Raw genomic sequence first — 16,708 nt, forward strand, 5'->3', positions numbered from 1 at the left:
ACTCCTGTGGGCACTCCACAGTGGCAGCAGCCCAAAAATAGAGATTATTTGTCCACAGTCCTGTCCATAACAAAATATAAGGAGAACAGGGCCAGCTTTGGGGATGGAGGTTGACCTGGCCATGGTGCAGCCCTGCACTGAATATCAGATGTGGGTTTGGCCCTGGAAGGAATGCATTTGTGTGGACAGGGCTCAGGTGGGGAGGTGCAGCTCAGGTTGCCATCAGGATGGGCCAGTGGCTAAGCCTTGCATTGGAGGAGCTGAAGTGGCTCCCTTTATCAGTTTTGTCAGGAGCAACACTGCATATTTAAAGCTGTCTGCTGGGCCTGTGATTTTCTGGCAAGTGGCTCATGTTGGAAAGCTCTGAGATGCTCTTGATGCTTTCTCTAATGTTCTGGGATGAGCTGTGGCAGTCCCTGCAAATGTACATGATGCACCTCCCAAAAGCTGGATGTGTTTTGGGGTGTGGGGGTCCAATCCTCTTTTGGAGCTTTCTCTTGCTTTATCCCAAATGACATCCTCACTGAGGTCCTGCAGGGGCTACTGCTTGGAGATCCCAATGAACTCTCCTTGCTCATGAAAGTGTTGAGCTTCTCCTCCTCCCCATCATTCAGGGTGTGGGTCAAAGGGACAAAGACAGTCTGTAGTTAGTTATGAGTGCCCAAGACTACACATCATAGACTAAAAGTAATTTGTTTCTTTTATTGACCTCTAAAAAGAAGCCTTTGACTTGTGCTTGATTTCTGTGGTGCAGCATGATTCTCATGTGGCAGAAAAAACTACTCAAAGTGTAGGGTTAGAAAGCCAGCAATTAGACATGCAGAAAACCACTCTGTGGAGAGGAGGAAGGAAGAGAAGAAACAGTCTGTACAATTTTCTGGGAAAACAGTAGCAGACAGAATTTTTCATCTTTCCACACACTTAGCTATGTTTTGAAGGGACCTTGTATCTTCCTCTGTATCAGAGCATCCTTGTTTGAGGCTGGTCCTCATGAGAGTTGGGAGCTTGGTGCAGCAGAGAGCTTGCTGAGCTTCCAGAGACTGGGGAATTGAAAACATTTAGTCTGACTTTTAAGAAACCTTTGATTGATTCAAAGCTGTAACGTAGATGTTTCTCCTTCTCCACTCTTTTCTCTTCCATCACATTCCTTTATGTTCCTAGCTTTTTCTTCCTGTGGAGATGGGGGGAAGTTCAGTGAAATATAAATAAGCCTTGCTCTGTCTTTGATGTCCTTTGAATTTTCTTCCTTTTGCTGATGTTGCCACATGAATTTTGCACGAGGTCATACATAAAAACAGGAGCAGACCATTAGGTGCAGCTGTGGCCTGGGAGGGAGAGCAAGACTCAGAGGAGCATCTCAGGAGCCATGGCTCCATCTTCATTACCCTGGCCAGGACACTGCCTTGCACCTCCCTTCCCTCATCTAAGAAAGTCAGTATCACAAATGTTGTGGGATCTACAGGGGAGAGTGAGGTGACCTGATCACTTTGACCCTGTTCACAGCACCAGCTGGGCTTACAGAGCCCATTCTGCCCCTATCTTTTGCCCTGTTTCAACCAAATTTGGTATAAGGGAAGAAGCCTCAAAGCAAATTAATTTTCTGTAAGCACAGTTGAAAATGGGTGATCAGGAAGATGGGCACTGGGACAGTTGTGTGTTTGTCTCTAGCTTGGGATCCCACCTGCAGTGGGACACAGCAAGTCACAGATCACAGCCAAAATATCTGTGGAAGGACAATTGTGAGGTGAAGTAGGAGGGGAATTTTGAAGGAATATGTGGAAATGATAGAGAACGTTCACTGTGATCCACTTCAGTGGTAAATCTGCACAAATGTACAGAAAACCAGGCATCGTTGCTTTCACTGTTCTTGTTTGTTTATCATTAAAAGGCAGAAGGAAAAAAAAGGAAACAGAAAAGGAAATGTTGGCTCAGAGGCGAATGATTTGAGGAATGGTGGTGACAATGTTGGTGGTCCTAGGTTAGAGGGAATAGCACTGGGTCACCCTGACCAAGGCAGAGCCGTGCCTGTTTCACAGAGTTCAGCTGCTGTGCTCTGTTTCCCAGGGAAGCACCTGGAGCTCAAATGCACCCTTGAAGGTCAGCCAGCTGCTCTGGTGCTTCACCAAGGCTGCAGGAGCGTGCCTGGGCTGTGGCAGGGCTGGGAGGTGCAGGGGTGGCAGTGGCTGTGAACACAAAGCACTGGGCAGGTATGCAGAGGCAGCTGCACCATAGTAAATATGCATGGGATCTTCTCCAGGGTGTGTTTGGTGTTTCATAGCCTGAGTGTCACCAGAGCCTTACCCAAAGGCGCTGTGTGGTGAGTCCGCACACAGAGCGTTCCATGGATGGGGAATTGCTTCCTGCTGGGTTTTGTGTGAGAGCTGGGAGCTGCCATCCCTGCTCTTATCCCCAGCTGGAGTGTATGGTTTGAGTTTCCAGGTGTACAGGAATGGGATGCTCTGTGACAGGCAGAGCAGCAGCACTGGAGACCTGCAGGGTGTTCCTGAGCTGCAAACACGAGCGAGGAGCTGCAGCTGCTTTCACAGGTTCTCTCACGGAGCCAAGGCTCCAGAGAGAGGAGCAGATACAGGGACAGCACTCAGGTGGTTATAAAGTCTCTGCTGATGTTGGATGTGTCCAGACGTGACTGCAGTGATATTTTATTTTGTTAGATCTTCATGTCTCCAGTTCTGGATCATTTATGATTTACTATATTCACAATAAGCAAATGTGCATTTGATTAGACATGAGGTCATGGTTTGGCTTGGAAATTATCTTTAAAGATCATCCAGTCTGTCCCCCCTGCAAGGGGTAAGGGTATCTTCCATTGGATCTCTAGTTCAAATTCTCCATTTAGAACACTTCTGCAGAACTCAGTGCAGGCCTGACCCACTCAGCAAATCTCCCCTTTCCATCCTCCTCCGGTTTGTGAACACCAGTGTGCCTCCCACTCTATACCAAGAACTTCTTGATTGTTAAATCTGAGTTTTCCATCAAGACTGTAGAAGTATTATGAAACCAGAGATCATCTGACCAGGAAGAACAACAAATTTGAATCAGTGATAAATTTTAAAAAGCATCTTGTCAAATAGGGAAGAGACCTTTTTTATCTTTGTTTTTTTATTAAGTTCTTCTGACAACTAAATTGCTCTTTTTCCCTCCATCCAGTCCCGATGAGTGTGTGTAGATCCTAAAAAAGCTAATGTAATTTTTCTTTGTGCTTGTTCTGACTGATGTTTGCCTCCTATCCTTCAGAAAATACATGTTACAGAATTCTGCATTTGGGAACTTTCAAAGGTGCTTGAGCATTAAAAATAAAGCTTTGAAATGTTTTGGTTTGGCTTTTTTTAATCCTCAGGGGGTGACATGCACAAGTTGGGACATTATCAGTGGGGTCACAGAAAGGGTCCCTGTTTAAAAGGAATCTGAGGCTTCTGTGGCCTTTGGTAGCTGTTTCTGTCAATACTGAGTGAGAAAGTAGTGTTTTAAGGAAACTTCTCATCTGGAAAAGACTTGATAGGCCTCCACAAATCTGCTGGAGTTTCCTGCTGCAGTTTCTTTGAGCCCACCTTTTCTCAAAACACAGACCTTTGGAAGTGTTGGTTTACATTAACTCTTCTTTCTGCCATTACTTTTACAACCAAGGCAGATCCTATAGCTTTATTTAGAAATCACCCATCATTAGTAACCATAATCATTTAGTAGTCATATTTACAAGGTAAGTGACAGTGGGAAGTAATTAAGTTTAATATAAATCACACTCAATTTCAAATCTGCAGGCTTCAAAATAGTAATTAATAGAATTGCAGCTTCTATAAAAAGATGCAGTATTTATAGTACTATCTTCTTCTTTTCCTAATTAAACACATTGAGTCTAGTGGAAATTAAAATTCTCTGTCTGTTCATCTTATTTATTCCAGTCATTTTCTTCTTGTGGTGCACTTCATTGCAAATTACCCATGACGTTTTTCTTTTTGGGGAGATTGTTGACTCTTAAAATGATGATGTGGAGGAAGAAGAGTTTGGCAATATCCAAAATATTGTGCCTTGCAAATGCACACACCTTGAGCTGTGGCTTTCTGCTAAATCTGTGTTTTATTGATCAGTGGCTAACAACGTGTGCTTTGTTTCACAGGTGTCATGCAGCTGATGGGTCTGCTGGCAAAGCTGAGGGTCACAGCCAGGGCAGAAAGTCTTTAAACAAAACAGAGTCAAATAATCAGGGAAGTTTGGAGCTGTTTGCAAGATCTACTGAGCTGGTTGCTCACCCTGTCAAAAGAAGCCACCATCTGGGACAGCAGCACACTGCCAGCAGCTGCCATGGCCAGCAAGAGAAAGTCCACAACTCCCTGTATGGTGCGAACCTCTGAAGTCGTGGAGCAGGAAGGTGCCGAGGGCGCAGAGACTCCTAAAGACAAGGGGACTGGGGCATCACAGCAGGACTCCAAAAACACCTGGCCTTCAGAAAATTCAGTCAAAGACTGTGAGGTGGTGGAGGCGAAGCCCGCGGGTGAAAATCAGTCTAAGAAACCCCAGGGTGGTTATGAGTGTAAGTACTGCCCTTACTCGACACAAAACCTAAATGAATTTACAGAGCACGTTGACACTCAGCATCCAAATGTCATTCTCAACCCCCTGTATGTCTGTGCTGAATGCAACTTCACAACCAAAAAATACGATTCTTTATCTGACCACAACACAAAATACCACCCGGGAGAGACTAACTTTAAACTGAAGTTAATTAAACGCAATAATCAGACTGTCCTAGAGCAGTCTATCGAGGCTGCCACTAACGATGTCACTGTCACTAGCAGTGGGCTGGAGAACCCAGAGTGTGACGATTCACTTCATGGGGCAATCAGTGCAAATAAAGCACCAGTGATGAAGCTGGGAAAGCCTAAAGGGGAAGCCAAGAAGGGATCTAAAAAGCCAGAGGAGGGAGTTACAGAAAACCACGTGGATGGCGCTCTGCCCCGCATCATCACTGAAGCCACTGAAGCGATTGCCTGTATAAATGGAGACCTCCTCCATGATGTGTTAGCCCATGTAATGCCCTCTGTACAGCTGCCACCAAATATCAACCTTGTCCCCAAGGTCCCGGTCCCTCTGAACAGTACCAAATACAACTCTGCACTGGACACTAACGCAACCATGATCAACTCCTTTAATAAGTTTCCTTACCCAACGCAAGCAGAGCTGTCGTGGTTGACGGCAGCATCGAAACATCCCGAAGAACAAATCCGAATCTGGTTTGCTACGCAGCGCTTGAAGCATGGTATAAGTTGGTCTCCTGAAGAAGTGGAGGAAGCAAGGAAGAAGATGTTCAATGGTACTATCCAGGCAGTTCCCCAGACCATCACCGTCCTGCCAGCTCCTTTGGCAACTGCAAAAATGCCACAGCCCATCATCCAGACAGCTTTGCCTTGTCAGATCCTGGGCCAGACTGGCCTGGTTTTGACTCCTGTGTCAAATGGTTCAACTGTTTCCTGTTCACCAATTACCCTTGCTGTTGCCCCAAACCAGGGCCAAAAGAGGACAATACAGACCTTATCAAGTGCCCCAGAGGCCAAGCGTCCTCACGTAGTCCAGGTGCCTGAGATTCCTGCCAAGGTGACTGCTGTTCCTGTGACCCCAGCCAGTGAGAGGAAAAAGACCAAGGAGCAGATAGCAGAGCTGAAGGCCAGTTTCATGGCAAGCCAGTTTCCTGATGATGCAGAAGTCTACCGGCTTATAGAGGCAACTGGTCTTTCCAGGAGTGAGATCAAAAAGTGGTTCAGTGACCACAGGTACAGAAGTCAGAGGGGCATTGTGCAAATTCCTGGTGATGCTTTAGGGAAAGATCAAATAGCACCTTCAGCTGGTCGACATGGCCGGTCATTTCACCCATACACAGATCTTACTCCCCAGAGATTCAAAGAGAAAACTCAAGAGCAGCTTAGGGCCCTCGAGGAGAGTTTCCTAAAATGCTCCTTTCCTACCCAGGGAGAATTGGACAGGCTTCGAGTGGAGACTAAGCTGAGTAGGAGGGAGATAGATTCATGGTTCTCTGAACGGAGAAAGATAAGGGACAGCATGGAGCAAGCTGTCCTGGACTCGATGGGATCATACAGAAAAATTAAGGATCAAGGAACTCCCAATGGTGCAATAAGCCAGGCAGAACTTCTGACAGGCTCTCAGCTCCCTGGTGCTTTATCTGGGTCCTCCACCACACTGAAGAAAACACAAGAGCAAATTCATCTGTTGAAAAGCACATTTGCAAGGACCCAGTGGCCGTCACCCCAGGAGTATGACCAGCTGGCATCTCAGACTGGGCTCACGAGAACTGAAATAGTTCGCTGGTTCAAGGAAAACCGGTCTTCACTGAGAACTGGGTCACTTAAATGGATTGACCAGTACCAGCAGCAGTGTGCTGGTGATGGTCATAACAAGCAAAGCCAGAAAAAGACCTCAAAGCACATTGAGAGTCCAAAGAATGGTAATGAGGTGTCTCGGCAGCATTACCAGGAGCATAAAAAACTGAATGAAGAGAATGGGGGGAAACCAGTGGTGAGAGCAAAAAGAGACTGTGAGCCACTGAAGGACTCTTTGTTGGGGAATCAGGCAGAGGGGGTGGACAGGCTGGAGTGCAGCAACAGCCACGATGGCCACGGCAGTGAGGAGAACGAGGAGCCAGCAGAGGTGAACTGGGTGGAGGTGACGGTGGGCGAGGACGACGCTGCCTCGGACTGTACGGACAGCTGGAGCCAAACAGCCCCCACAGAGGGCCACACAGAGCTGCCAGACTTGGACTCTGAAAGTATATCTGGAGACAATTCCCACGTATAGACAGGTAATGCTGAGGGTGCCCTGGTTCTCTGAGCCTGCCTTTGGCAGGGTGTGCTTCCAGCATTCTGTAGCCCTTCAGTGTAAATCCCTGGAGCCCATCCCTGCCGGATGCTTTGTGCCTGCTGGATGCCTGAACAAAAGGGAACCCATTCTGTTTGTAAATTAAAGCCAACTGCATGATAGAGGAGGGGTTAGTGCCATTTGCCTTGGATTTTGTCTCCTTGTGGATCAGGTCCTGGATAAGGGAGGTTTTCATAATTTTTTTTTTTTTTTTGCAATAAGTGATTAAACCTTAAAACTTTCTGTCTTTAAACAACCTATATGTACTTTACATAAAACATGCTGGGTGAGCCACACGAAGAAATAGTAAATAATACTAGCTGATAATATCCCCCTTGCTGAGAGATCACTGACTAGAGGCTGTGCCTGTTTTTGCATCTCAGGTCCTTCCTTTGCAGCATCCTGCCATGTTGAAAACAAAAGGTCACTGGGGGAAGGGCCTAGGACACAGATGCCTCTTTATGCAAAAGCGAGCAAAAAAAAAGAAAAAAGTGGGACTGAAGTGGCTCATGCAAATGTGTTTTCTTCCTCTTGCAAGTGAGAACTCTCTTCAGTCTAGCTTTGTTCTGCTTGCTCTCACTTGAGGCTTAGGAAATGCCCCAGACTAAGCTGTGTGGGTGTTTAGCAGCTCTTCTTCACAGGATCTTGAATTTAAAAGCAAGCTGCAGGGCCTGGCTTTAAGGGGGGTGGGGGGTTATATGATCTTTCCCAGTGCAAAAGGACTTGTTATTTGGAGAGCTGAAACCTGTTTCTGATCACAACTGCACAGGTGTAAATCTGGAACAAGCACTGTCAGTAATTCTTGCATGTTGAATTGAGTTCACTGGAACCTGTAACATTTTGTGCTCAGTATTCCTGAATCTGGAGGTTCCTTAAACCACAACTTTAGAGCTTATCCTACAGAAAACTCAGCATCCTGCATTAAAAACCATAGTGAGAGAACACCTGTTTGAGAAAATTGGTAATTTTCTGGCATCTAATAAGTAAAATACACTTTACATTTCTTTAAAAATTAAAAAAAAATAGCCAGGACTGATAGAAGTGCCTCCACACTTGTATATAAGACTTCTGCTATTATAGATACCAGTATTTGGATTGAACCACCTGTTGCAGAGCTGCAGTTTTTGGCAGTGAGCCCTGCTGGCTAGCACACCACTTTCTCCATGTGCAGTACTTGTCCCAAAGCCTCCTGGACATTCTCTGAGTTGAGAAAAAAACCAACCCTGAAGTGGTATTATTTTTGAATTCTTTTAGCTAATCTTGAGAAATGTTATGACAGCACCTTTATACCAAAATCTTACAGACTCAGACTGCATTGCAAGGCACTGTCTTCCATTACTCTTGGAAAAGTTGGTAATTAGGGATGTGAGGAGCAGGTGTTACCTGTGTGTCAAAGGCAGGGATTAAAGGAAGAAGGATGTGGGAACATCAGCCAGAGGCACACTGGGGTGCCACTGTTGTGCAGCCACATAAGAAGGGAGAGCCAGGATCTGATCTGCCTTTTAAAGTCAAATGTGTGAGGAATAAATGCATTGTGGGATTCTTTTTCGCTGGGTTGTTATTCCAGAACATTTCCCCCTTCCAGCTACACATATTGATTCCAAGGAGAGGGAGCAGATCAGGGGCTCAGAGGGGCAGTGGAGAAGAAGGCAGGAGCATGGGGAGCTGCCTGAAACCCCTGTTCCTTACAAACCTCTTGTATTATGAAACCAAGATCTGCACCAGCTCCTTGCAGCAGCCTGGGTTTGGTGCCTGGGTTTTTGTGCTTGTGAGCAGTGTCAGGTGTGGAGTGACCCTCCTGCCTCTGTGCAGGTGTTGGCCATAAAGCTTCAGGGCTCTGGAGGTGCTCAACTGTTATCAGAGAGGAATTTTTATAAGAACTTTGATCTCAGTTAAACTGTTGCTGAGTGATCATTTTCATGAGGAGCTTTCAGGTGGTTCTGTGTAAAATACCTGCTGAGAAAAGGTGCACTGGAGCAGGACTTCTGCTGCAAGGAGTGTGCAGTAATGGTCAGAGGGCCCTTTTGTCCTCTGCTCCTTGCCAGTTTCTCAGTGTGCTGGTCTGGGGACCTAAAAAAGTCCTCTTAATTTTCCTATATTCTGCCTGTAAGTCTCAGCTGAGGAATGCAAGTGCTGCTCTGTGGTGCACACATGGAGGCATTGCCACAGTCATTGTGACACAAAATTTGGAATCTTGATATCCCAATCTGATGGGACTCAGGGAATAATCTCAACTACTTTTTCTAAGTTTTCATTGGACAGCCAATCTTAGAAATTTTCAGCTAAAATTTTGTTGTTAAATTAACAAGGTGTTATCCCAAGTGATGGCCAGGGTATGACTCAAAAGCAGAGACTTCTGTATGACCTAACAAGGAACTTGTTTCTGTCAGTTGTCATAAAAGCTGGATTTTTCCTAACATGCTCCTCAGGTACCACATATAAGAGGTGGACTGAAGAGCTGACAAGGGATTCCTCTTGTCTCTCACACAGCCACACCTGCTGGGTGAGTCTCTCACTGCTGAGCCACACACCAGGCAGGAGCTGCACCTTGCATATTCCTGGTGTTGCTGTTTTGCCAGCTTGATCTACATAGTCTAAAATGAATGGGTTTTGATGATTGACCTCCATACCCTGCTTGGCTGAATTTGTGTGTGGCTTTTGTAAAACCTCAGTTCTTCCAGACCATCTCAGTCACTCTTCTCCAGTGTGTAGCTTTAGGAGATTTTGGAACTACGAGAGAGCATTTGTGTCATAGCCTCCACAGACCTTGTGCCTTAAAAAAAAACGAGTTTTTCCCAAACTGATCCATGTTTGGCAGATTCTTCTGCTGCTGCAGAAGAGGGAATCTAGAAGGGATTTGAAGCTAGAGGGAATTTCACAAGGGACTGGGCCTCTGTGAGAGCAGGATTCATGCCAGGTTCTGCAATGCCATCCCAGGACTAAGGAGAGGCTCTGTTACTAAGTCTGTATCTGAAGCTGTTGGCAAAATTGGATTTATTCCATGGAGCAGGTCAGTTTTCTTGAACAGAGACTGGGAGACCTGTCCCCATAGGGTACCAGGCCTTCCAGATGCTGAGTGGCTGCTGTAGGGTGCACTAAAGCCCTCTCTGGAAGTGTCCTGAGACTGTCATGAAGCTTTGTGTCCCTCCTGTAGTGAGGCCCAGCTGCTCTGTCAAGAGAGAGCTGTAGCTCCCTTTCCATCAGCAGAGAGGTTCCTGCCTTCCCACAGCACAGGTCAGAACTGGGTCCCTTGTCCTCCTCCTGTGCACAAACTGACAAACAGGAACTGGTTCTGAATTAAACACAGCAAACTACAGCTCAGACAGGAGAGCAGGACCAGAGGGTGCCAGTTCTGCTGGCTTTCTTTGGTGTTGTCTCCTCTGGGGTTTTCCCAAGACCAGAGCTTTTGTTTTTTCTCAGAATGATCTGGTTTTTTCCCCCATCACCACCTTTCCACAGTAAACTGTCTCTTTTTGGAGTTATTTCATTACCTCCTTTTTTAAGCATGACCCCTGCAAGATGTAGGCACCAAAGCCTGTGGCTCATGGTGGGAACATGAACACCCCAGATCTTGCTGGCTGTGACCACTGCTCTGTGGAGATTTGCCAGAGTCAAACCACGTGTGAAGGTTGCACTGTAGGAAAAAAAAAAAAAAAGAAAGCCTGAAGGCAATCATCCATTGCATCTGCTGAATGCATGAGACTGAGCATCAGGGCTGGTCTGGGTCCTCCTGGCATCTCCAGCCCCCTCTGCAGTGCTGCAGGAGCTCACATGACCTGCTTGCCAGGGACCCAGTGCATTCCTTAGTGTCCAAAACCACCAGCAGTGAACATCACTGGGTTTCTCACTTTCTGCCCAAGTTCTCACTTTTCTTGAGACTTAGGGTTTCATTTAGAAAGTTCTCAGTTGTGTCTGCCACTGGTGCTGGGATCCAAGTCAGCCTCCTGAAGTAACTCAGCAAGGGATTGACCAGTGTAGTATTCAGGTCATCCTGAAACTTTTGAGGTTTTTGCAGAATTCAGGTCACCCTAAAACTTCTCAGGGAATGAGGCTGAAGTAGGGAGGACATGCTTTTTCCCCTGAAATGAGTGAGGCGCATTAGAGACTCAAGCACTAATATAATGAAGGATTTCAGAAGGAGAAGCAAAACCCAGTGCAGCAATTAAAATTCTCCAGTGGGTCAGGATGAACAGGGGCCTGTGTGGGAAGGTCTCAAGGGTAGGGGGAGGACTTTTCCCCTTGATGTTGGTGCAAGCCTGTGGCCTTTCCCTGGGCTTGACTGCATTGCAGATGCCAGACAGAGAGAGCCCACTGCTTTTGTGGGAAATAACAGAGCAGGCAGCAACATCCCTGAGAGGTGTGAAATAAGGGGTCGGCTCAGGTTTCAGTGAGCACTGCTGCAGGGTGGCTGCAGAGGATGTTTGCACTTCTTGCACGTTCACACCTCAGTGTGGAAAAACTGAGCATAATCCCTGTCATAGAGCCCTTGCTTTTTGCTGGGAGCTGGGGATAGGTGTGAATTGGTGCCTGTTTGAAGGCTGGGTTTTGAGGGGTCATTTCTTAATCCCTGGTCCAATTGTGCAGCCTTTATGATGGTGCAGGGGTGACAGCAGAACCAGGAAGCTGCTTTGCAGAGCACAGGCACATCCAACTTTTTCCATTGTCTTTTAGTTTGTATCATTTTCTGAAATCATGTGAAATAGGAAGCCTTACAAGGGGATTTACTGGGGAAGAAAGACCTGAAGTCTTCTTGGTTTTAGCACTGTCTGTCCTGTGGTTGCAAAGTGGTTGCCCCAAACATGTGCAGGCATCATTTTGAGTCAGTGTGAGAATCTGCCTGAGCCAAGGCTGGACCATATATCCCTGTTGGAAGTCTACAGGGGGTTGTTAGCTGGGTGTTACATGCAGCAAAAATGCAGCACCCTACCAGATGAGGCTGTGATAAGGATAGGCCTCAGGGTGCAGTTAACACAAAACAGTGTTACCACATGTGCAGGGATGTAAACCAGGTCTCAGCATAGTTAACAGCTCAAACAGTTCATAGTGCCTTAAAAAATAATATGCTGCTGTTGTAATTTTTGCAGGGGTACTTCTCAGCTGCACTGTCCTGATGTTGAAGGGGAAATGCTCTCTGAAAATAGAAGACAACTCTATTTTCCTGCCTGGGTGAGAGAGTGTGCTGTGACTCCAAGTCTCAAACCGCGCTTGTGGAGGCACAGTGGGAAGAAATATTCTCATGGAGCATCACCATGGAATTGTTGATAGTGCCAAAGTCCTACTACTGCATTACAAAAGAGAAGAAAGAAAGAGGAAAGGGTCCTTGTACATAGTTTTCTCTTAGTTTCTCTCCCACCCACTTTCCTGCCCTGCCTCTTCCTCTACTGGAACAGATTTGTACAACATAAAAATTTTGTTAATTTTTTTAATAGGTGCAAGTTATTCTTGCATAAAATGCAATTGAGAAATTTTGGGGTTGGTTGGGGGGAGGGAGGTGTCTTTTGTGGAGGAGGGAGATTTTTTTTTCCTGAAGTGTTTTAAGAAAGAGTTGCAATCTTTTGGAGTTGTCTTGGTGCAGATCAACACCTGAGCCCAGATCCCCACTCCAGTTTACATTTCAGACCAGTTAAACATGTTCTGGAGCAGTGGGGTTTGTTTTTTTGTTTTTTTCTCTTGTTGTTTTGACTTTTTTGTTTTGTTCTATGGCCACCTGCTACTGATTGAAATATTTAAATCTCTGCTTTTCCATGCTCCTACAAGGCAAGTCTTCTCCAGCTCCTGTACTTCACTTTTCACCAGCCAGCCCCAGCTGTGGGTCTCTGAAGATTTGGCCAGAATGCCTTTTTTTGATCGTTGGTTTGGTTTTGGGGTTTTTTTAGCACTTTTTGTTTAAACATGCATTACAACTCCCAGAGGGGTTGGAATGAGGAAATGAAGATGCTTCATAATCCAAATTTATTTGTGTTTCTTTGGCTGGTACAGTGATGGACACCATAACCAGCAGCTGCCCTCCAGCTTTAGACGTTGTAGCGCACAACAGAAGTTTCTTATTAACCCTTGCCACTAAATTTTTAGATCACTCTTAGGTTCCTGAGTGCACTTTTTTTCAAATACTGCTAATTTGGATTTGTGTGGGGATGTCTGTCTGTGCATGTGTGAGGAGGGAGCAGAGGGGAGCAGGAGCCTGGGTGCAAGAGCTGCCCAGTGAGTTCCTCTGAGGAGCTGGGGTTGGAGAACTTGCCCACCTTTCAGTGTGCTGCACAAACAGGATGTAGGGAGTTTGAATAAATCCAACTTTTCTAACTTGTTGCTCATTTGTTGTAGCTCAATAAAACAAAGGCTAAAAATTTTGGAAACTTTTTTCTCAACTCTTTTGTTTTACTCTAAAATAAATAAAACCCAAGAAAACCAAACCCCACCCACCCTCAGCCCAAACTTTGTGCACAGGAGTTTGATGTCTTTAGAGCTGCAATGAGGGTTTTACTGGTTTTGCAGAATGTGGCAAATGCTAACTGTATTAAAGTGAACTCCATGAATACTAATGTTGATTCCCCCCTGTCAGTGAGCTGTTTCCTGCAGGAAGGATGCAGACAGTGCCTGGGAACAAGCCTTTGGGGAACACCTCTTATTTTGATTGCAGATTCACAAACCGAACAAATGAATGAAACCAGCCCTGTGATTCACCCATATGGAGTTATTTTTATTAATCAGCACAACATATAACTGTAGAGGGAGGTTTGCAGTGGGTGGCAACAAGTGAATTCCCTTGCAGTAAAGGTGTCTGGTTCCTTGCTGAAGAGGAGTGACTGGATGGGGCAGCCCTTTGTTTGCTGCATTTGTGTGCAAAAGGTGGGGAAGTGACAGCAGCAGCTCCCTGGGCAGAGGCAGCCAGACAGGGAGCATGCACATGTCCCATCACACACAGCTCAGGTGCTCATCTGCAGGGTGGGGGCAGATGCCTGTGCAGTCATGGGTGCACAGAGCAGGTGACCAAAAAGAAAATGCATCTGGAGATGCTTGTCCAGAACTCCAAAGCTGTAACTGAAACTAATTGCCACTTCTCTTTCTACTGCTTGTATGAAAGGATGGTAATAATTTAATTGCCCTTGTGAAGTTTTTAACAGCCACTTGATGGCTTAGTCTTGCAGTTTGCATCTCTCCTGTCTGACATGAGCTGTACATCTGTGTGTTTGGAGCACTGACCTACTTAACTAGCAGTGCTCCTGGGGAGCTTAGGAAGAACAAGACCCACCTGGGTTTTTCTGTATTTGTGCATCCCAGATACAGTGGATTAGGGCACAGGACTGGGGCTCTCAGAGATCTCTGCAATTCGAATGAAACAATGGCAGTGGCCCTGCAGTCTCTCATCACACAGCTAATACATCTGAGGCTGTCCCCAGCAAGCAGGCTGGCACATCTTGGCCAGGGTGGCAGCCTGGTGGCACTGAGGGGCTCTGTGCAGGCAGGTCATGGTGTGGTACCAAACCTTCAGAGCCCACAGAGCCAAGCCCGGGACCCCTTTAGGCTGAGCTTGGAGCAGCCCAGGTGCCCCAGAGGCTGCCTGAGTGTGGCTGGCAGAGCTGGGCAGTGGCAACAGGCTTTGTGTTTAATTAACACAGCACAGTGACTGCGTTCCTAGGAGAGTGCCAGAGCAAGGGACAAAGGGGACATTGTTTGTGCACGGCAGCCATTGGGGACAGGGCCCTGGGCTTTCACTGCACACCATGAAAATGCTGCTGACACCGAGTTTCCACCTTAATTCCTTCCTCCCACAGCCCTGCAGCCCCAGAGCTGCTGAGGAGCACGGCCAGCAGGGCCTGTCCTGGCAGAGCCCTGCAGCGAGGGGCCAGCTCAGGACAGCCTTTCCAGCCTTTCCCCCAGCAGCAGCAGTCCCTGGGGCTCAGGTGCTGATTGATGCCTCCCACAAGGCATTTTAACCTAAGTGTTGAAGTTTCTAATCAGAAGAAATCTAGTTAAACACAAAATAAAAATAAATCAGATTTTCAAACTTGTACAAGATTAAAATGTGGCTTGTAGAAAAATCTGTCACTGGGAAGTCAGTAACACCTTGAATTTGGTGGCCTCTCCTTTTTAAATTTTGTCTGATTTTTACTGACAAGGATTTTCATTCTTCTGCTTGGTCCATAAGATGCTGGGAAGCTCTGTACTGGTGTTAGAGATCTGGGGGCTCCCAGTACATCATAACACACAATTTAGACATGTCAGAAGCCTTATTAAATGTGAACAGTGAGAGAGCACTCAGACAACACAGAAGGGCATCACAGAATGGTTTGGATCACAAGGAACATGTAAAGATCATCTCATTCATCACCACTGCACTGGGCAGGAACATCTTTCAATAGATCAGGTGGCTCAAAGCCCCATTTAACCAAGCCTTGGGAACTTCTGGGGCAGCAACTCAAGCAACCATAAACTCCCTGCAGTCCAAATTATTCAGTTCAGTTTTCTCAAATACTATTTTTTTAAGGAAGAAAAATAAAAAAAGCTCTTCACTTTTCAATCACAATTGTGCAGTAGCATCATTTCTTACCTCAAATCTCCAATTCTGACCTTTGGGAATTTCATTTCAAGTGTCACTCTGAAATTCAGCCAGTGATTGGGGCAAGAAACCTGCACCTGCAGGGTGAAACTCAGTAGCTGCAGGGATCATTCTAGGGAGAAGGAGTGTCCCAGCACCATGTGGACTAGTAAAAACTGGAAGGAAAGTGCTGGGTTATACAAGAAATCTGAGTGATTATGAGCATAATGATAATTATGTGATGATAACCTAGAGAAATACACACACAGGTAAAATGGCAACCAAGATAAGTAATATTTATGCATTGTATTTGCCATCAGTAGAAATTTAACCACTTAAACATTCTTCATCTTGTAGCTCTCAGATATTCTTAGGCAGCAAAAAGATGCATCCTGAAATCTTACCAGTTTACAGAAGGTGGAAAAGAATAAATTTCAGAAGCACATAAGACAACATTGTAGGAAGTTCATTTGACATCTTGTTAGCAAGGAGAGAGCACACCAGCAATGGAAAGGAACTTTTTTCACTGTCTGCTGGGTAAAAAGAGAAACCTGAGCAGGAAATCTTCTGCTAGACTAATGGAAAGCAGCTATGAATGGGGCCTAACTCCAAAAATATTCATAATACAGCAGGAAAAGTGAATGCATTCAGTGAAAGCAAGAGAATGTCAGCTACACAGTGAAGGAATGGAAAGGCAGCATAAAAAGCACCAGGCAGGGTTTCTGGGGTGTTATGCAGTTGAATTATCCCAATCAGATTATTGCAAGCTCTGGCTAGGACACAGGTAAGAGCTGAGTGACCGGGTAATTGTCAGAGCAAATCACACAGCAAGCAAAAGCAGAGGGGTCTGTGGTTTTCTTATTTCCCTCCAACTGATGCACCAAAATGGTAGTTACAATTATATTAAAATTCTCATCATTTACATGTACCTAACACATCCAGCAAGCTGGCTCAGGCACAGTAAATGGGACATCTTTGTAGTTTCCTCAGTACACAAACTCACCCTTACCTTCCTCTTTTTAAAAAAATCTTTTTTAAAAGTCTGGATCATCCCAGTGCAATATATTGTGTCAAATTTAGTGTGCAGCAATTTTACGCTAAAAAATAATTAGTTTTGGAAACATCTATAAGACAGCTAAAGGAATAAAAGCAGTAACCCAAGTTTATGGACAGAGAAACTGATATGTATGCAGGTAGTCATAAGACTGCTGAATAAATGTGTTAAAGGTAAGAGCTGAGTTCAGCTTGGCCTAGTCTTGGCTTCCCAACAAGGAAGCTTCATTTTAT

The 16,708-nt window shown here is 45.7% G+C and overlaps 1 protein-coding gene across 6 annotated transcripts in view; it reads left to right on the plus strand.

Moving 5' to 3' along the window:
- The window catches only part of ZHX2 (zinc fingers and homeoboxes 2), a 75,523-nt gene extending 62,285 nt beyond the window's left edge, over window positions 1-13,238 (plus strand). For all 6 annotated transcript variants that reach the window (XM_071421732.1, XM_071421734.1, XM_071421737.1 and 3 more), the window contains 2 exons: window positions 4,136-6,829; window positions 11,970-13,238. In XM_071421732.1, coding sequence (XP_071277833.1) covers window positions 4,321-6,825 — 2,505 coding nt within the window. In that variant the 5' untranslated portion in view covers window positions 4,136-4,320 and the 3' untranslated portion in view covers window positions 6,826-6,829; window positions 11,970-13,238. The remainder of the gene's footprint in view (window positions 1-4,135; window positions 6,830-11,969) is intronic.
- Window positions 13,239-16,708: the final 3,470 nt, after the last annotated feature.

The sequence above is a fragment of the Agelaius tricolor genome, unplaced genomic scaffold (assembly GCF_023055355.1).
Source record: "Agelaius tricolor isolate 1412-34295 unplaced genomic scaffold, bAgeTri1.0.p SCAF_2, whole genome shotgun sequence".
NCBI classification, from domain to species: Eukaryota; Metazoa; Chordata; class Aves; order Passeriformes; family Icteridae; genus Agelaius; species Agelaius tricolor.